At 40.3% G+C, this 21,198-nt stretch overlaps 1 protein-coding gene and 2 pseudogenes across 4 annotated transcripts in view; 1 reads left to right on the forward strand and 2 right to left on the reverse strand.

Moving 5' to 3' along the window:
* Positions 1-1,677: 1,677 nt before the first annotated feature.
* Positions 1,678-1,796, reverse strand: LOC120586421 (uncharacterized; annotated as a pseudogene).
* Positions 1,797-4,409: 2,613 nt separating this feature from the next.
* On the forward strand, positions 4,410-4,528 carry LOC120586397 (uncharacterized; annotated as a pseudogene).
* A 9,547-nt stretch (positions 4,529-14,075) lies between these two features.
* Positions 14,076-21,198, reverse strand: part of NPR3 (natriuretic peptide receptor 3) — a 66,876-nt gene continuing 59,753 nt past the window's right edge. For 3 of the 4 annotated variants that reach the window (XM_039842718.1, XM_039842717.1, XM_039842715.1), the window contains 2 exons: positions 20,463-20,550; positions 14,076-19,435 (listed from right to left, as the gene is read on the reverse strand). In XM_039842718.1, the coding sequence (XP_039698652.1) occupies positions 19,324-19,435; positions 20,463-20,550 (200 nt within the window). In that variant the 3' untranslated portion in view covers positions 14,076-19,323. The remainder of the gene's footprint in view (positions 19,436-20,462; positions 20,551-21,198) is intronic. The other variant, XM_039842716.1, reaches the window with a different exon arrangement.

Raw genomic sequence — 21,198 nt, forward strand, 5'->3', positions numbered from 1 at the left:
ATTTCAAAGTCAATGGGGTATATAACTGAGAACATAAATTCTAAAACCATCATAAGCTGAATGTTGGAAAAAGAGAAGCAAGTGTTCTTTTCAGGGTGAAAAAAAAACCCTGCTCATTAGAGCCTTAGAATGAATCTACTCTTACAAGTCTAATCCATGAATAAACTAAGAAATAGAACTTTGCTGAAAAATTCCTCATGGATTTACAAGTTGCTATAAGTCCCTAAGGAGTAGATTTTGAGCTATAAAGTTGCCTGAGATATACAGATCTGTACAGTGTAGTGAGAATTTGGAAACTGACATCTTTCCACAACAAAGATACTACTGATACCAAAATCCAGACCTATCTGGCTTTCTGTCCCCTGTTAGTTTGGGTTTAAGGGTAACTTAATGGTTGCTGGCTGAAGAAAGAGGGGATTTTTGAGGGATATGTGAAAGTTGAAGAGCCGATCTAGATTTCTTAAAAACTTGGAACTTGATATCGCTTAATTTTTATTTTAAATTGATAATTATAAATGATCTAATAATATTCAAAATTCTTAATTACCTAGATATTGGTAAAACCAGAAAACAAATGTACATATACCTTTATGCCTCTTGTCAGATGAAATAACAATGTTAAAGATTCCAGCAAAAATAAAGTATCAGTAAATGCAGGCTTCATTTCATCTTCCATTCTGTGTTTTATTCAATTGCCCATAATAATAGAATAATTTTTTACCAACTCTTAGATTTTGTAATGAACTCAGCTAAACGTTTAATGTGTTGTTTAATGGATAGACATCAGTTAAAAACACAGTCACAAAACTGAACTATAGTAAGACTAAGCTGATAATGTGGACTGTCATGCAGATTATACAATCTCTGACACTAAATCCATTTGTGAAGCCTGCTTTGGCCAAATGCAATATTCTTTTCTTCCTCAACTGATGAAGGATCTAATTTGGAAGTACAATAGGAAATAAGAAAATGATCTACTTTGGGGGCATAAGAAAGCCTGGCCAGAGTAAGGGTATTTTATCTTCTGTATGGTTTGATCATTAGACTAAATCAGAAATCTGGAAGCCAATTCTTGGTAGTGATCTTATCAGTGATCTTAAACAGACAGCTGAGTGCTCATCGGGTGGAGAATTTCAGAGAAATATTTTGTGACCCTCAGAATGCTTCAGGATAAGATTCAAATTTACTTTTGAGTTCAGTCAGACTTTCTAGTTCATGTTCAAAAATTCAATAAAAGAAAAATTTTAGCAATTTCTCTCAGTATTTTTACTTACTTATCAAACACTCATTCACTCAAGAATGTTTTAATGTCTAATTATATTCAAAACACCTTGAATATTAGGGAGAGCAATTTGGGGACAGAGAAAAAGAAATCAATGACATAATTCCTGGTCTCTAAGAACACCTGCTCTAGTGGAGGAAATGAGACACAGTCACACACAACCGCAGTACAAGGTAGAATGTGCCTGAGTACAGATAATATGTAATGCAAGTTCAAAGGCAGAGGGATTATTTGAGATCGGCAAGATTCATAAAAAGTTTCAACAGTATTTATCATTGATGCCACAATATAGAATACTCAGAATATCTTTCTTTTTTTTTTTTTTAGGTGAAGCAACCCTTGGTTGACCTCACAGATTGCAAGGAGCTTGTCATCTTACAATCCTTTATTTTTTACACCTACAGCACCTGGTCCTCCTAGGTGGTCTCCCATCCAAGTACTAACCAGGCCCGACCCGGCTTAGCTTCCTAGATCAGACGAGATCAGGCTTGTTCAGAGTAGCATGGCCATAGACAAGAATACTCAGAATATCTTAGAACCAAGGATCTCAGAAGTAGGAAAATTCTGAGGAATCATCGAGTCCAATTCTTTATCTCATGGGGTTTTTACTTTATTTTTAATTATAGTGAATATACAATATTATCTTCATCTCAGATGTACGACATAGTGATTCAACATTTATACACCTCAGGAAGTGATCGCCAGAGTAATCTAGTAATCATCTGTCACCATACATAGCTATTACAATATTATCGACTCTATTCCCTATGCTGTACATTATATCCCCTTGACTTGTTTTACAACTAGAAGTTTGTACTTCTTAATCTCCTTCCCTTTTTCCACCCATCTCCTTACCCCTTCCCCTCTGGCAACCATCAATTTGTTCTCTGTATCTATGAGTTTGTTTCTGTTTTGTTTTGTTAATTTGTTTTGTTGTTTAGAGTCCACATATAAATGAAATCATGACGTATTTGTCTTTCTCTGTGTGACTTATTTCTCTTAGCATAATACTCTGTAGTTCCATCCACGTTGTCGAAAATGGCAAGACTTTATTCTTCTGTATCTATTTATCTATCGATGTACACCTAGGTTGCTTCCCTGTCTTAGCTATTGTAAACAATGCTGCAATGAACATAGGGTGCATATATCTTTTCAAATTGTTGTTTTCATTTTCTTAGGTTAAGTAACCAGTGGTGGAATTCTCTGGATTGTATGGTAGTTCTATTTTTAATTTTTTGAAGACTCTCCCATAGGTTTTTAAGTAGAAATCCATGGGCTGACTTCAGGGGATTCAGACCCTCTACACTGCTTCTCATTCTCTGTCTCCTTTGGAGACTCACTCTCTTCTATCCTGTCATTAAATATTGAAATTCCTCGAGGATTCATCCCAGGTCCATTCATCCATATTCATGACTTCAGTAGCTATATATATATCAATGACTCCTAATTTATCTCTCTGGACAAGATCTCATTTCTACATTCCATATATTCCACTGCCTACTTGGCATCTCCACGAAGAAAACTTAAAGACATGTTACACTCAACATGTCTAAGATATACCTCATAATCTTCCACCTCAAACCTGGTCCTCTTTTATACTTACCCCCTATGTCCATCATTAAACCCCATCTCTGCACACCAAAACTAGATTAGACCATCTTTTTTCAACTCACATCTGATCATGTCACATTTTTGTTGAACTCTTGTAGCAGCTTCCCATTGCCCATTAGTTAAAAATCAAACCTTACACGGGGCTTCATGGATTTGGATGCTTTTGACTGCAAATAACAGAAAATCCTCATTCAACTAGCTTAAATAATAATGATGTCACTTAATAAGCAGTGCTTAAATGGTGACTCCAGATGGATCATCAGCATCTTCAAGGAACCAGTTTTCTTCCACCTTTCCTCTCTGCCGTTGAATTGTTCTTGAATATTCCTGATTTATAATCACCATAGTTCTGGTCAAGAAGGAAAAATTTTCTTTCCATATTAATCCCTCCTTGAGCTGTTATTTAAAGTGCCTTCATTTTGTCCTTCATTATGCTGAGAGCACTTTAACGAGGTATTTTTAAGTGTGAGTAGGTAGGGTTCACCTATTGTCGCCTTACCAGGGTACACAATTTTGAAAACTACTACACCACCCTGGTCACATCACCTCTTTGTAAGGCATCAGCAGCTAATGAGTTTCAGCATCAGAAGCATTAAGTTATATTGGACTGAAATGTTTACTAGTATTTGGTCAAGCTTAGGTTGGCACATTCAGTTGCCTTCAGGCTACCTCTCAAGATAAAATATTTATCAATTGCAAATTGTAAATTCTCCCCTTGCCATGTACTTTGCTGTGTTGAATGAGTGCAGGGCTGTAACTCAATACATAATAAGGAAATAAAAGGAAATGTAAGAAGTATGATCTCTTATTTAGAGCCATGAATTAGAAGAGAAGAACTCCAGGCAGAAAGGCATCATAAGATGCTCTCCTCGAAAATGGCATGATGCCAACAGGAATGCAGGCTGCCAAGCTAAATACACCAGGTTCTGATCCAGTATCAACTGCACATAAAATTTGATAAGCAAGAAAATTATTTGCAGTGAAAACGACATGTTGCTTGTGGTCATTATGTAAAGCCAAGGTGACCTGTGTGGCCTCTATAAGAAGCCAACCACCCCAGCCTGAGGAGAAGCCAAGGCTTAGAATCAGAAGGGAATGGATTCCTGTAGTTCTAGTCTAGTCTAAGCATATAAAAGACACAGCACAGTGACTCTAGCATGAGCTCACAGAAGAAAAGCAGAAGCCAAGATGAAATGGTCTTTCCATCATTAGGAAAACACACAGAAGGCTTGTAAGGAGAGCTCTATAAAGTTTGTATAATGAAACCAGGTGGAATTTGGTGGCGAACATTAATTGAGTGATAATTTTGGATGGAAAGCAAACATGAATGTTCTGGATGTTTTCCACTCTTGATCGGAAAACTCTAAATTTGTTACAGCTTCTTTGCATTTTGAAGATCATTTGAATCTCCATCTGCCATTGAAAGTTGAACTGAGCATCCAGAGGTTGACTGGTCAGGTATTTCCAAAACATTCATAATTCCAGGGATCTTATGAAGTATAAGAAAGACATTGCCGTCTATGGCCATGCCACCCTGAACAAGCCCAATCCTGTCTGATCTCGGAAGCTAAGCAGGGTCAGGTCTGATTAGTACTTGGATGGGAGACCACCTAGGAAGACCAGGTGCTGTTGGCATAAAAAATTAAAAGTGCCAAAAGAGACTGTGTCGATCGCCCCTGGTTGAACCAAGTGAGTACCAAACTGGACAATGTCTCCTACCCCGAGAAGAATTGTTTGTTTAATGTTTTAATGAATGAAATGAAATGTGAATGAATGGTAATGAATGAAATGAATGGTACGAAATGAAATGAATGAAATGAATGGAAATGGAAGGAATGAAAGAGGAGATATATATATGAAGAGTAGAGAGAGAGAAAGAGTTATATATTATATTATTATATATATATATATATATATATGTTTGTTGTTGTTGTTGTTGTTGTCATGTTTGTTTGTTTGTTGTTTGTTTGTCGTTGTCATTGTTGGTTGCTTTATTGCTGGTTGTCATTGTTGTCATTGTCAGTTGTCATCGTTTGTCATTGCTCGTTGCTTGTCATTGTCATTGTCATGTTGTTGCTGTTTGTTGTTAAAAAAGTTGAATGAATGGAAATGGAAATGAAATGTACGCAGAAATGAAAATGAAATGAATGAAATGGTACGAATGAAATGAAATGAAAAGAAATGAAATGGTCGAAATGGTTGAGATGAGAGAGAGATATATATAGAGAGAGATATATATATATTAGAGAGAAAGAAAGAGAAAGAAAGAAAAGAAAGAGAAAGAAAAAGAAAGAAAAGAGAAAAGAAAGAAAGAGAAAGAAAGAAAGAAAGGAAAGAAGGAAGGAAGGAAGGAAGGAAGAAAGAAAGAAAGAAAGAAAGACATTGCCACCTCATACCCATTAGGATGGCTAATATGAAAAATAAAAAAATAACAAGTGTTGGCAAGGATATAAAGAAACTGGAACCCTCATGCATTGTTGGTAGGAATGTAAAATGGTGCAGCCGCTATGGAAAAACAGTATGGTGGTTCCTCAAAAAATTAAAAATAGAACTACCATATGATCCAGTAATCTTACTTCTGGGTATATATTCAAAAAATTGAAAGCAGTCTCAGGGAGATATTTGCACACCCATGTTCATAGCAGCACTATGAACAGTAGCTAAGAGACAGAAGCAAACCAAATGTCCATCAAAAGATGAATGTCATACAACCAAGAATACTTTATCCAGCAAAGCTATCATTTAGAGTTGAAGGAAGGATAAAGAGCTTTCCAGACAAAAATCAGCTAAAGGAATTTATCACCACCAAACCAGTATTACAGGAAATGTTAGAGGAACTTCTTTAAGGAAAAAAAAAAAAGTATCAAAAATAGGAATAAAGAATGGTAACAACTACATTCCTATCAATAAGCACCTGAAATGGAAAAGAATTAAGTGCTCCAACCAAAAGATAGAGTAGCTGAAAGAATAAGAAGACAAGACCCCTACATATGCTGCCTATAAAAGACTCACTTCAGATTAAAAGACACACACACACTAAAAGGAAGGGGATGGGAAAAGACATTGCTTTGATGGACCTAGAAGGTATTTAAGTCAGACAGAGAAAGATAAACACTATATGATTTCATTTATGTGTGGAATCTAAGGAATAAAAAGAACAAACTAATCAAAAACAGACTCACAAATATAGTGCACAATTTAGTGATGGACAGAGAGGAAAGAGGTTTGGGGGCCTGGGAGAATGGAGTGAAGGGTTAAAGAAGTACAAATTAGTAGCTGTTGGATGATCACGGGGATGGAAACACGGCATAGGGAATGCAGTTAGCATTAATACGCTGGCTAGGTGGAGGGTCAGGGGAGGGAGGGTGCAATTGGGGGGATCATTTTACGAACTATGTAGATGTCTAACCAATGTACTGTATATTTGAAACAAATTAAAATAAAGAAATTAATAATAATAATAAAAGATGAATGTCAAAACAAATGTGCTATATACATTCAGTGGAATATTATTTGACCTTAAAAAGGGAGGAAATCCAATCACATGCTATAACATGAATGAATCTTGATGACATTATACTAAGTAAAATTAGCCAGTCACAAAGAGACAAATACTGTATGATTCCACCTATATGAAGTATCTAGTAGTTAAATTCATAGAAACAGAAAGAAGGATGGTGGTTACCAGAGGTGAAAGGAAGAAGAAAAGGGGAATTATTCTTTAATGGGTTCTAGAATTTTAGATTTGCAAGATAAAAAATTTCTGAAGATCTGTTTCACAACAATGTGAATAATACTTAACACTACTGAACAATACACTTAAAAATAGCTAAGACAGTAAATTTTTGGTAAAAAGTTGGTTTTTACTGCAAAAGACATTTCCAATTCCCTCATTGGCAGTTAACTTCATGAGATGTTGGGTGAGAGACAGATAACCAGAAGATGGACGGGGGAGGGAATACAGAATTTTAAGGGGTCTGGACTTGTCTGTTCTTCCCAGTGATTTGGGAACTATTGATGCCATAGAATGTAAATGAAGACAGAGCTGAGACAATAACCTCAGAATACAAAAGGGGTCGAAGAGGTTTATGCAAGACCTCCTTTCCGCTAACTTCAGGTCTCCTCAATTCTGAAGGTCTTGATAGATCCACATCTTTTGATAGCACAGGCCCACCCATCTCTCTTCCTTGGAATTTATACTACCTGAACTGTCAAAGCAGAGCGGTCTTTGTGTTATTTGCCTCTATTTGTGCTGGGGAGGAGACTAAGAGAAATTAGTACATCTTGGGAGCTAAAATACAAGAGTGAATTGGCCTGGCGGGGAAGCTAGGGGATCAGGTGAGCCATCTAGGGTGGATATTCACGGTTCTTTAGGTTGAAGCAAGGTAATTTTTCAAAACAGTTAAAAACCACATGATAACAAAGAGCTGAAAACAATCCCAGCCAGTGGGTCAGACCCTAAAACACAGAAACTAGTAGTCTGGACCAGTCTGGAATAGAGACCTCCATTACCCAAGTGGGAAGTGTGACCAATTGAGATTTAAGGACCTGATCAGATGGTTCAAAGCGCAGCAAAATATATCTGATGCCCCATCAAAAAGCTCTTCCCGGGAGCAACACAGACCATGCCATACAGAAACTCATCTAGCCTCAGAGACCCTGATTCAGGCCTTTGCCAATGCCTGACCCTTCCTACTGAGATTAAGAAAAGACATCCATTGTTTACCTCATTCGATCCACTTTACCTCAGGTTGCAAAAACTTCATTTCTGGCAGTACGGAAGATAGGATTACCTGGAAACTGTCCACTATAGAACAGCTAGACGTTCTGGACATATATAACAAACATTCCTGTAAGTGCATAGCTGAGCTGACCAGAAAATTAGGGGAAAGCTCCAGGGGCCCAGAATGCAGAAGGAACTGAGTAAACACCACAGTGACAGCTTTTGTCATGGCCACCTCAAGTCTGGGAGAAGAATTGGAGGTCTCAGGAAATGGCACCACACTGTCCTGTCAGGAATCCAGCTGACACCTAAAAGGAGAAAAGGAACACGCAGTTACAGTAAAAACAGAGCTCCTTATCAGTGATGCTCACCCTCCTCGAGCAAGGAATTTCATGTTTTCCCTAGAAGGTAAATATGACAAGGTCATTAGCCCTGAGATGACTCACTGACATGCACCCAGAGTAGCTGTATGTTCCCCGGGAGACCCCCCATTGGCATTGCGGGCTGTAAATTATGGTCATTCCTAAGAGGTAACAAGAGAGGTTCTGTCAGCTGTGCAATTACTTTGTTTTGGCAGGACACTTTGGAGTCAAGAAAACATTGGCTGGAGTTCAAGGCCAAGATTTTGGATCAGCTGCCACCATAATTTTTCAGAAATGTGATGACTATTCCTCAACAAATAGTTTCCTAAGTAGGCTGCAGGAATGTCTCCTGTACATGTTCAATAGGGGCTTAAGGAATGAAGCCCTTGGGGATCTACCAGTCCAGCCAAGTGACCATGGGCTTCCCCAGCAAAGGGTGAGAAGTTCTGGTCGCATCAGAAATCCTCCTCACCAAATGTAGTGAAGGAATTAACAGAATGGCTTTAACTGGCATAGGACATGCCTGGACTCTGTATCTTCTACAGGAGATATGAGTACAGTAATATGAAATCTATCAAGGTTACCTAGCTAGACCTCTCTTCTTCGCTGAAAGTTCTGTGTTAAACTAAACGATGTAGGCTTCCTCCACTCGGTATTACGTGTGGATGTAATAATAGTGAAGAGGAGAACCATGTGAACATCTGAATGACCCCTGACCCTCCAGACAGCCACTGGATGCCCTGTCTTCATTTCTTGCCTCGACATAGTCTTTCATTTATATATTAGATAGCATCACTCATACTTAAAAAAAACTCAGGGGATCATTGAAATGTGAATACCCAAGTCTATGGCTTGGCATGGAGAACATTCCTTGCCCATATTTTTAAGCAGCATAATACTGCATCTAGATGAACGCTCTATTATTAACACTATATGCTGTGGTTGTCACGGGAAACATTTACCACATACCTGCGTTCCTAAGATAGAAAAAAGATAAAGTTTGAGTGGTGGGAGGCTGAGTGTGAAATTGATAGTCAAACATTGACTCAGAAATACCATTACAAAAGCACAGATGTGGAGGCACGGAGCTTATTTGGCCAGTGAAGGTAGAGAGAGAAAAATAATCTGTCCTTCAAGGGCAGTAGCTGGGCCACATAAAAAACATCCTATAAAGATGAGGCAAGCCATTAATTTATTACCAATTACTACATATATTTTATTAATTTTATAGGATAAAATTAAGTATATTAAAAAGTGTTTGCTCTATAAGAGATTAAAAAGAGATAGTGGTGGTTCTCTGAGAGTTATAGCGCAAAACGGAGGTCGATGCCGGATGTCTCATTCTGTTTAGGAAATTACATTCATTATTCTTGAGAGAGCCTGTAAAATTTCTCTGCTCTACTATGAGTGTGCTTAGATTGGTTCTACATTATAAATATAATATTTCAAATGTCACAAGAGATAGTATTATGCAAACAGACATGGACTGAAGTCTTACTGTATTTCAATCGATTCTCATTGAATTTCGATTGTTCCTCGTTGAATTTTTATTTTCTAAATTTTTTATCATGTTTCCTACTTTACCCCATGTGCCATGTATGGATTTGTGGTGTGTGGGGTGGAAGCTGTAAATTGAGGAGGAACTGGGGGAGATCTAGAAGGTTCAACCGCACAGCTTCCGATTGTCAGATGCTTCGTGATTCTCCTTCATTTGTGGCACCCTCCCCTTCCCATTGCTTAACGGGCAGTGCATACACAAACCTCACTAAAATACTGAGGGGTTTCTTATGAGATAACAATTTGGGAATACTAGCTGAGGCCGACCATAAAAGCGTTTTTTGTATTTTAAGGATTTCTCTTACAGGAATCAAAATCTTTGATCTCCTGGCAGGGCCATTATTAAGCTGGGAAGTTCGTCCTAACATTCAAAGTTCTTTTTAGGGTCTGAGATGTTCTTCATCTTCTAGCATAAAAAAAAAAAAGCACTAGATAGGCTTTTGAAGCCTGGGGCTTTAGTTCTGGGTTTACTGTTTACCAGCTGTGAGATTTCGAACTGATCATTTAACGTCTCAGAACTTCAATTTCCTTCTCTGTGAAAGAGAAGCGTCATTAATGGATTGAGTTCTGGGTTTACCTGGAAGGAAGAAGAGAATGGTAGACAGTGGTGTGCTGGTATGCACTTGACAGACAGGTCCGTGACGGGAACACACCATGATTTATAGCGTTTGTTGATTTCCATGGCATGAATCATTGTAGATGGCCCCTTTCCAGAGACCATTGTGATGTCACTGAATGTGGAGCTGGGAAGAGATATCCAGTAGCACCCCATGATTTTGTATTTCCATATGGATACTTGACCGATAGATTAAATATAAATAACCTCAAATCCATAGATAATAGTCAAATGTAATGAAAAAATTGGAAAGTGATTTTCTGAGTATTTATACCCTTCACGTCAACAATAAAATTTAGTTGTAAGTTTATGTAATTTAGTTTCTAAGAAGGGCTGTGTTCACCAAGCAGCTCACGAAGCAACCGCACACAACCGGCGGCTTTGGCATCTTTTACATGACAGATGTGAACCAGGAATGGCAATAGTTCTTAAATGAAATCTGGCAAAGACTTCAGGCCAAAGCTTACTTGAAAGAGACGATATAGGCTCTTGGATGGGTGGAAATGAGAATCGAACTCAAGAAAAGCATCCGCACTGATGCAGGGTTTTGGCCTCAGGGGCTTTACTTCTCCTCAGTCAAGACAGCTCAATTTAGAAAAGACTTAAAGGAGAATAAAATAATGTTTTCATGTTTTTATTTGGAGGGGAGACACTAAGTAGACGTCTCTAACCTGCTGTGGCATTGTTACCACTATCATTACTGTTATCATTACGAGCTGATAATAATAGTGATTTGTTTCACTGTAGAAGCTGCTTATAACTGTTGCTCAAAGTTCAACGCAGGAGGCTGGGGTTTTGGGGTTTTTTTGTTTGTTTGTTTGTTTGTTTTTTTCGTTTCGTTTTTAGAGTCAAAAGGAAAGTTTATTAGAAGAGAGGTAACACTCCCCAGACAGAGTGTGGCCTCCTCTCAGAGGCAGAGAGCGAGAGGGTAGTGGGAGGGCAGTGAGTAGGCCTGGAGGTTTGAGGCACAGCTACGAAAACCTTTGAAGGGAAGGCAGTGGTCTGAGTCGTTTGCGCTGCCAACTGTTTTGGTTTGAAGGTGACTTGTTAATCGCTTGACTAGTCGGGATGTGAGGAGGACAAAGAGAAACTAGTAGGATCTGGGCTGGGGCACGGGTTTTGTCTGGCGCTACCATAGTTGAATCGAGGAGGGCGTGTACTCTTGCTCATTCTGCATTTTACTCCTGAATAAAATGCTGAGAATAGTCATAAAGTGGTATTCAGTTAAGATCCCAAGTGGCAAATTTTATTTAGATACAGTCTCTGGCTGGATTTTTTTCCTGAAAACATAAAATACCTTTGACACCACCCAAGAGGCTCCTCAGGGGAGAGCCCAGGTCTTCCCCCGCACAGCCGGTTTTTCTCAAGCATTCCGTGAAGCCGGTCCACGCCCCCATCAGAGGGCACCCAGCACTGGCCACCGCACGATAGGATGTGGAGAGCCTGGAACGCAGCCTCGCACGTGCTTACTCGACCCCGTTCTGACTGTGAGAGGCCCTTTTGGAAGCGTGGTTTGTCTCTGTCTGGTCTGTGGCCTCTAGGCCCAGGAGAAGAAGGCTTCCATAAGTCCCCGGAACTTTGTGACTTCGATGCAGTCATTTCCCACCAGCCTGCATGACGCTTGGTCTCTCTTGGCCCACTGAAGTAGTGGTGGGATCAGAATCCCTTTTTGTCTACACTAGGAAATCCCCTCAGCCACTGACACCCTTATGAGGAGCCATGGCTGCACTGCTGGGACAAAATCTCAGCATCCTCAAAGGATCCCTGGGGAGAGGCAGCCGCTGGAGGGGAAGGTGTTCTCTAGGACACACGAGGGTCCTTTACGTTGTGGGGGGAAGGCGCTGCTCTGACCAATCACAGCTGCTCGCGTCATTTTCCCAGGGGAGTGAAGTCCAGGGAGCGGTTCTTAGGGCCAGAGGTGTGCGGCAGGTGTGACCCCTGTCCAGCTGTGGTGCCTCCACTCTTTGGAGGAGACAGATGTGAATGAAACTGCTCTGGCTGGCCCTCTGAGCTCCGGAGGCAATGTGGCCATTACTGTCCCCCTCTGGGCCCTCGTCTGGACCCTTCGGACGAGGGACAGTGTACAGAAAAGAGGCCTCCTCCTCCTCGTCTCTCATCTCATTCTCCAGAGGGGAAAGACGGCTTGTCCTCAAGCCCCGTCATCTCGAAAGGGCTCAAAAATGGCCAACTGAGGGTTTCGTCTCCTCATCCAAGGAAACGGGAGAGTATAATAATTACTCTCTTGAATGCTTCACTATGTGCTAAATTTGAAGTCCTCACAGCAGCCCCATGAAGTTGGAACTATGATTATCCCCATTTTCACCCAGTCTGCACAGCCACAAGCAGCAGAGCCAGGCTATAAACCCGAGGAGTCTGGCTCCAGTGTGTCTTCATCTGCGAAATGGAAACGATAGAGCTTCAGCAGCCAGTGATGGTCGGGGGTGCACAAAGCCTGCAAAAGGAACTATTTTTCTTGGTTCTAGTTCGGTGCTAATAGATGGTTCATTAAATTGCTATTTTTTTTTAAAGACACGCAGCCATTGGTACCTCTCCCAATCCAATAGTAGTTTCTATTTAAGTCAACCCCAGAAGCCCATGATTTAGGGTTAGGGTGGGGCCCTGAATCCATGGTGTTTGGAGCTCCCTAGGGCTCCTCTAAGGGACACACACCCCCCACTAGCCACAGTCATGAGGCAACTTTGGCCCATTGTAGGACGTTGGGTATGTATGAAGAAGTGCAGGACAGATGGGGACGTAAGACATGGGGTGGAAAGATTCAAGGAAACCATGGTCCCCAAGGCAATATGGGAAAGTAGTGGGAATACTCTGTGTTATGGACTGAATGTTTGTGCCCCACTAAAATTCATAGGTTGAAGCCCAATCCTCCAGGATGGCTGTATTTGGAGATGGGACTTCTAAGGAGGTAATTAAGGTTAAATGAGGTCATAAAGGTTGGACTCTGACCCGATAGGATTAGTGTCCTTAGAAGAAGAGACACGAGATCCCCTCTCCCCTGCTCCCGCCACCCCTCACCTCACAGACACACCTAGGAAAGGCCATGTGAGGGTACAGCAAGAAGAGAGCATCTACGAGTCAGGAGGAAAGTCCTCACCAGGAGCCACATCCTCCGGAACCATGAGGAATAAATTGTGTAAGCCCTCTAGTCCGGTGCTCGTTGCAGCAGCCCGAACGGGCTAAGACATCCCGTGTTTCCTGGAGGTTTCCCGGCCCACCTTTCACTCCCGCAGTGCCCCCTACTCCTGCCCCCATCCCACCCCACCCCCAAGTCAGCCTCCTGTGGCAGCTCCTTCTCAAGCACCAGCGCCAGTGTGAGTGGCTCTTGTATTCTCAGGAGACCTCATCGGTGGTGGGGGCAGCAGGAAGGACAAGGGGAGCATTGCTCCGACCATGAGAATCGCCATGTGTTGTTTCTGGGGCTTAAAATAAACCTTAACTTCCCAGATAGTGAAGCAACTTTTTACAACCCAGAGGCAACTGACGATGCTTGAGGAGGGTTAGTCTGCTTAGTACGCTGCTCTTAAGAGTGACAAAACTAACTGAGGACCTCTTCAAAGTGGGTAAGGGACATCACAATGAGGTTGATGAAGCCACCTATGTAGCTACGTAACTGAAGTTCTCAAACTTCAGAGACTCAAGGTAATATTATTCATGAAGATTACTTCCCTTACCTGCCAATTCAAGGTTGACTCCTCATTTTAAAAATAAATTCTTTTTTTTATTTCTGTAAATTTCCCTTCGCTGGGCAGAAATTCTTGAGTTCTTTCAGAGGTACCATCCAAACAAGAAAGTTTATCATATCCACCAATTGATTTTTTACTTAAACTCATCCTAGGAGAATAGAAAGTCCTCAGAGAATATGGATATATGTAGTGTGTGGTTGCTCGAATTATGAACAAGAAAAGCTTTCAGTGGGATGTATTTTTTAATGAGAACACGTTGTTATACTGTGAGCATGTGGCATTCTTGCTTAATAGAAACATTTACAAGAACACATACACATTTAAAACCAATACCAAATGAAATAGGTACTTTAAGTGACCAGTTTGCACCAGAAATAAAATATATTATACAAAACAGGGGTTATATCCACAGTCAGGAATTCTCATTTTCTACACAACAATAAATTAAATCACATTATATGCAGATAGTTCTACTTACATTAGAATAATAAGCTGTATGTAGCTTGCGCAGCTTTTACTTTTACTTTTCTACCAGACTTATGGTAGGTTTGTATTGTTTGGTAATCTTGTATTTAAATTAACAATGAATAGTAAAGCCCAGAAGACCAGGGCTGCAGAAGTAATCCTCCACAGTGCCTACACCATGCCCTCCTGGTTTCGCCCATTCCTCGTGCACAGGGAACAAACCTCGGATCCCCAGGGCCCAGCGAAAGGGTCTGCAAACTCAACAGCGCCTTCCAGCTCTCCAGGGCACCGCATTGCTGTCTCGTACGTAAGACACACCACAGTGAACATTGTCAGATCTCGGCATTGAATGATAAACAGAACATCCTGCTTCGAAATATAAATTTTCCTTCCAAAATCCAAATCAACCTTCTCTGCCGAATTATTATGTGCTGCAATAGCTTTGTTCTCTTAGCAAATAAGAAACAATTTGGTAGGCTATGTTGTGACTTACACTTGGTGAATGGGCCCTTTATTCCTTGTTGCATAGAAATGTAGGTCTTTAAACACATGAATCAAAGCAATGCAGCATTTTTGCTAACTCTTAATTCCACTTGTTCAAATCTCTCCCCTGGGAATCATCCCACACCTGATACATCAAAGTACTAGTACAATGTATGGATTTTTACTTCTGAGACTCGGCTCCCATAGAAACCCTTCCCGTGTCTGAAGTAGATGAAAATATGAACGTTAACAGCATCAGCTGGTTTAGAATTGCTTTGCCTTTGGTATGAATTAACATTAGTGGTTAATGAGAAATTTGAACAAATTCTAATCCAGCACTTTTTGAAAGTCATTTTAATCCTAGAGTCTAGCTATGGGATATGTCTGCAAGAGCTATGGATGAGCTCGACCTGCTGAAGACCAAAGCCAGGCTTGTTGGAGTCTATGCACATCACAGGCTTGAACTATCCCAGAGCATGTGTGGTCACGTTAGCTTAAGGGTTCTGATCAAAAACCAGCTCCACTCTTACAGCCAGCACCGTGTTGTCGTCTTACGCTCTGAGGAAGTATGGAGGTCCCACTACAAGTTCCGCCTGCCTGGGGAGATGCTGACGCATCTCTGGAGCCGTAATGGATGGGGGATGGGTGTGGGAGAGGACGGGGTGGTAAAGACAGTGGCAGTGTGCAATTGTACCCTCTTCTGTTTCTTTTGGAGAATCGAGCTCCTGATTCTTCTTTCTGGGTGTGCCTAAGCTTCTTGTTGAGTCTGGCTGTTGAAGAGGGACTAAATTATTGGTTATTCCAAGTTCTAAAGATCAACTGAAAAAGAAACAGAGCTTCCGGAACAGCACCATCTCATTCTCTCTGCTGCCACACTGCCCCTAAAACATATTCCATGTTTTTAGACAATTTCAGTTTTTCCGCTAAAGAAGTTCATTCAGTTCATTATCAGCTTCTTCATGATGCACTGAACCTCAGAGCAATAACTAAACAAACGCATGAAACAGATCAAGCAGCCGAATTTTGGTTAACATTTGGCTTTATGACAGCATCCACTCAGCATCTAAGTTCTTTGTGTCCCAAAAGAACTTAGAAACACAGGCATGTGTTCCTTTCAGCTTATAAATACTCCCTTAATACCAGTAGCATAATATTCTATTTGGTCTCCTAAACAGATTTCCACAAATAGCCACGGTATACTCACTCACAAGAAGGTGATGTCACTGGAACCTACTTTCTGAATTCCTGTCACTGTCCATATGAGATCTATACAGTGGCCTTCATCTCCCCGCTAACGGCATCCCTTACACTGCCAACATCAGCGACAACCAGAAGGAAAGTAGTTCATCAAGGGCAAAGAGGACACAGGTGCCTTGAAGACGTTTAAGACCCTAGAAGCCTGTGAATAGGGAGAAGCATCTGGATATAAAGTCTTTGAATTTAAGGAAGAGAAGAAAAGAAGGCATCCTCTTTCCATACATTTCTCCCTTCCCTCCATTAAATATCACTTCTGAAATGGAAAGAACTATTTTAAAGCCTGTAGAACCATATCTGTAGTTCAGAAAAGGCCAAGTTAATGGCTCTTCTGAGAAGTATAATGTAGGGGCTTCCTCGTGGAACCGGGAGTCAGTCTCGGGGAAGAAAGGCACGCTATACAGAAAATGCTTTCTGGGTACAAGTGCTCATCTAGGGAAAGCTTTCATTTCTGAGTCCAGGAAAAAAAAATCTAAGAAGGTGACAATAACAGCCATAAAACCTACACTTATTTCCAACACCACGAGTGTGTACAAAAAGTATATACTCATTTTGACCTGTATCACTGTCACCTGATGTTTGGCCAGATGAGAAAATACTGATGGAGTATCCCTTTTTAAATCTGAACATGCTAAAAATTTACAGAATGATTTAAGAACTAAAGCCCCAATTATTTTACTATATGATATGCGGCTACTGGTGGACTGTGAGTGACTAGTTGTCAAAGATGTTGCTTAGCAGTTAGGAACTTAAATCCCAAATTGTAATTTCCACAGGCCTTAACCCAGGGTAACCTTGGGCCAAACACCTATGCTTTTAACAAAGATTTCCAACTTAATGGAGTTTTCAAAACTTAACAGAGTTTTGGTAACTCATGATGATTTCAAGGAAGAAAGAATAAACAGAGATGTTAATATACAATCAATATTAAGAACCCTAGAATTGCTTTAAGACTGGAAGAGAATGGCATCCACATATGAGAAACCCCGTGATTCGTTGTGCCGTTTTTAAAAGACTAAATTCTTATGATTTTTAAGTTTAGAATTATTCCTCTACTTAAAGTAGAAATAAAAGATATTTGCTTTTAAAATGTTAGAGTTAACACTGGGTCCCTACGTAGGTTCTAGAAAGGTCGGAAACGTTTGTAGCCAAAGACTGCAACCAGGTAGAGTGTTTTTCCCCCTGTAATAAGCACATAGGCTTGAAATTTTAATGTTTTTACAAACACAAGATAAAATATATGGAAAACATCACTGAAAAATAAAAATGAGAGAGAAATAAGCTCTCAATTCACAAAAATAAAATGGATGCAAACCTTCCATTCTGTTTTCACGCTGAAGAGCCTCGAGCTGTTAAACGCTTTGCTTTCCAGGCTTTTGCTTCCCAGTTTCTCTTCCTACATTAGAATTTCTGCAGTTTGCCTCTCTTGCCTTCTCTTTCCACCTTTTTTCGAATCCACCACTTTTTCCTTTGCATCCAACATGGAGTACTACGACCTAGTTGTTTCAGTCGGTCATAGTTCATTCTTTTATCATGTTCTCCAGCTGCCTGCAATCCATTTTTAAACAATAAAGGGGAAATATGCCTCGCTCAGAGATAACCCATTTGCTTTGACCAGCTGAAGTAGGAGTGCCAGAGGCAGACTCCTCCGTGGGAGCAAGCCGGGGCCAGCTTCCACTGCTCGCGGTTTTCACCCGCTCTGCCTCCGCCACTACCTGTGTGAACTATCACCTCCATCACTACCAAAGAATTGTTCAAACGCCCCTATTTTCCTCCCTACACATGGCCTTTTGTAGACATTAAGATAACTTTTAAAACTGTTTTCCACATACTCAAAATGTCATCAAGGACCTGGTGACGTGATTACAAGGTGGTATGCTCACCCAGCAACTTCCCATTCTTCCCTCACTGTCTATTTTCTCCACAAATTATAAGTGAAAGTGGCACCCCGAATTTAAACCTGTGTGCAGAATACTGGGTGCAAAGTAGATATTCAGTAAATACTTATTCGACTTTGTTCAAATTCCTTATATCCACACCCAACCCACTGTTAGACGGGTTATTGGTGGGTGATTACGAAGCTCCATGGAGTCGAAGGAAGGAGAAGGTAGAGGCTCATTAGATTTCCTCTTTAAACCAAAATTGTCACTGTAAATTTCAGTAAAACGTCACGTATGAATTTTTTAAATTTATCATTTTGGTGCTTCCCCTCAAGTTTCTAACTCCCTGTAATTCTAGTAAATGTCACCCTTGATTCTGAAACTTATCGTGTGGCCAGAATTGGAAGGGGTACATCCCTAAAATAACCTGCATTTAAAACAGGTAAATCGATGCACTCCTGTAGAGTCTATAATCTCAATACGTTTTGAGATCTCTGTAATTAAGCAGCAATGTGCATTTGGCTCTGGCCAAGGGGAGGAGGGAAATGGAGAAAAAGAGAAGCATCTTTCATCATCATTGGTTTGTTGTACACTTTACCTCTGCTTTTAAAATATAGGTGAAATTAAATCTTCATAATGAAAAAATAGACACATTTTCTAATAGCAAAATAGAAGATTAAAATACTTTAAAATAAAATGTTAGTGTGAAATAGGGCTTTTTTACATTTAAAAAAATGAAACATTTTAGATTGGCTTTTCTTGTATAAATCCTCTTATCTCATTAATAGTTACAACTATCCAGAGCAGCTTCTATGAGACACTGAAGGAGACAGGGAGGAAATTCTTTTCTCAAGATACGAAGTCAGGACCTGAATGTATGCGATCGGACAGAGCAGTCCTCACCCTCCAACCTGCCAGCACGAGAGAAAGGAACGCTGTATTTCTAGCCTTGAGATTTTTCATTACATTTTCCTCTTGTTGGGCGTTAAATTCTTTCCAAGAATATTCTACTTATAAAAATGATTTTATTCTAGCTATAAAACATTTCATTTAAGAAAACCACATTTTATAGCCTTGTGTGAAATGCCCCCAAAGCCATCAAGATATGGAGACATCAGATTTCCAAAACATAAATCTAATCCTATGCCCTTGAAACAGTATAAATGTTTAACAGAGTGACGTTATATCCTTATATTTGTTTGTCATGACATGAAAGGCCAGAGGGGCATGTGGTGATTAATAATTCCTGAGCTTCTAAAGAAATTTTACAATAAAATGACTAACTGCTTAAAAGAATGAGTTCTTCAAGAGCACCCCTTCTGTTCCATTGATGTCTTTCATCCCATCAATCTCCTTAAAGAATCTCAGGCCAGAAGAAAAGCTTTCCTTTTAAGCCACGGAAAAATGAGATCTGATGGAATCTTCCCGTAACTCGCGATGTTTTCCAACATTACGTTCTTCTTGCTGGTTTCGCCTCTCAATGGTTATTCTGTATTTCTTCCTGGGTAAAAGGGAAAATGAATGTAGTAATAAAACCTTACTTGGCTACAAAATACTATGGTTTCTCTTACAAAGAATGCCCTCAAGGGACATCTGGGTTTGGGTTGATAAATGAGAAGTGACAGAATATGAAGCCTGGGTCAGAGGTTGAAGTTGTGTGCCCCAAGGCGTTACGCCCTGTTCGGGGAGGAGAGTTGGCCTGCTTTCTGAAAGGCCACAGAACAAGCCGGCCCCTTCTTCCCTGGGTGCCTTGGTGGTTTAAGTCTTGTCTATTCTACCACCGATGCTCTCTCCAGTTCCCAGGATATGCCCTAGATAAAGATCAGATTAAATGTACTGTGACCAGAGGAACAGGAAGACAGTTGTTCCCACAAAGAGTCACATATACTCAGAATTACATTGCCATGCAGAAATAAAGAAATCCTGGTCTAATGACTTAAGAATAAGCAGCAAACTCAGCCACCAAAGATTACAAAGGAATGGATCGCCCTCGTGATGTGAAACTATCAGTATCTTGGACACACAGAAATATTACAATTTGAAAAGCCTTAGGGCTTACCCACAGTGGTAACTGAGTGTATAGGTCCTCGAAATACTGAGCATAGACCAGCCTGAGAGCATGGACCACTCAGAGCTACCTCCTCCTCTTCAGCACGTAAACTCAGGCACCTATTTCTGAACTAGAGGAAGCCTGAGAATGGGGTGATTGATTTCTCCTTTGTCCAGATTCCCTCTCCATGTACACATTGGGTGAGTGGTAGGAATTCAGGTCAGAATATTTGTGATCAAAGGACAGCAGCCACTCTGTGGCCTACAGTGGGGTTGCAACAGAAACCCCTGCCCCACTCCCTCAAGTGCGAGCTTACTGATCACCAAATCCGAGGTCACACCAAAGGTGGCTTTGTTCTTCTAACTGCCATGCTTTGGGAGTAACAGCAAGATACGAACAACTCACAAGAGGGATCATGCAAAAGCAAGTGACAAAGGCAATAAAGTAGAATTTTTAAACCCTATAAAGAGGTCCTGACCTGAAAAAGTAGAAGGCCATTAGCAAGCCAGCTCCTAGTAAGGCCCCCACGACAATTCCTGTCACCGCTGATTCCTCTAGGCCACCTGCTTGAAAAAGAAACATAGATAATCAGCGTTCATTGTGAGAATGTCTCATTCTCAATTTAGAGATGTCTAAAATTCTCAAGTGAGAAATGTCTGATTCTAATTTTTCATTCTTTGAAAAGTTTCATTCATTAGAAGGTATTTCTCAATTTTTCACTTGAGGCAAATTTTCCTTTCTTTTTAAGAAAGATTTTCTAGGGGATCCTGCATTTGTTTTTCCAAGTACAAAGCTTAAGAAATATTTAAGAAAGTACTAGATGAACAAACACACTGCTATAAGAAAGCACAATGGGAATAAAAAAGAATTTGAGGAAAGCAGATTCCAGAAGGATTTGAGGAAAACTGGAAAGCGAAGTTTTCAGATCTATCCACACTTCTTGAAGTTTATAGTCAGAGAGGACACTGGCTAGACCATGAGACTGACCCAGCACGTCCTCTTTTCACAGATGGATGCTGACACTTCAAAGTGCTGGAAGATTTGGTGAAAAATTCATTGGGTTAATGTTCTGTTTTTAGATGTTCTCTCACCAAAGCCAGAGTTTCATGTCAAAATGTCCTACATAGCTTTGTGAAAATGTGAGTAACAATTTAAAACAATCTAGTTGAGTGGTGTCCCATTTATTATATAAAAATGATAAACAGCTAGCTCAT

The sequence above is a fragment of the Pteropus medius genome, unplaced genomic scaffold (genome assembly GCF_902729225.1).
Source record: "Pteropus medius unplaced genomic scaffold, Ma_sr-lr_union100, whole genome shotgun sequence".
NCBI classification, from domain to species: domain Eukaryota; kingdom Metazoa; phylum Chordata; class Mammalia; order Chiroptera; family Pteropodidae; genus Pteropus; species Pteropus medius.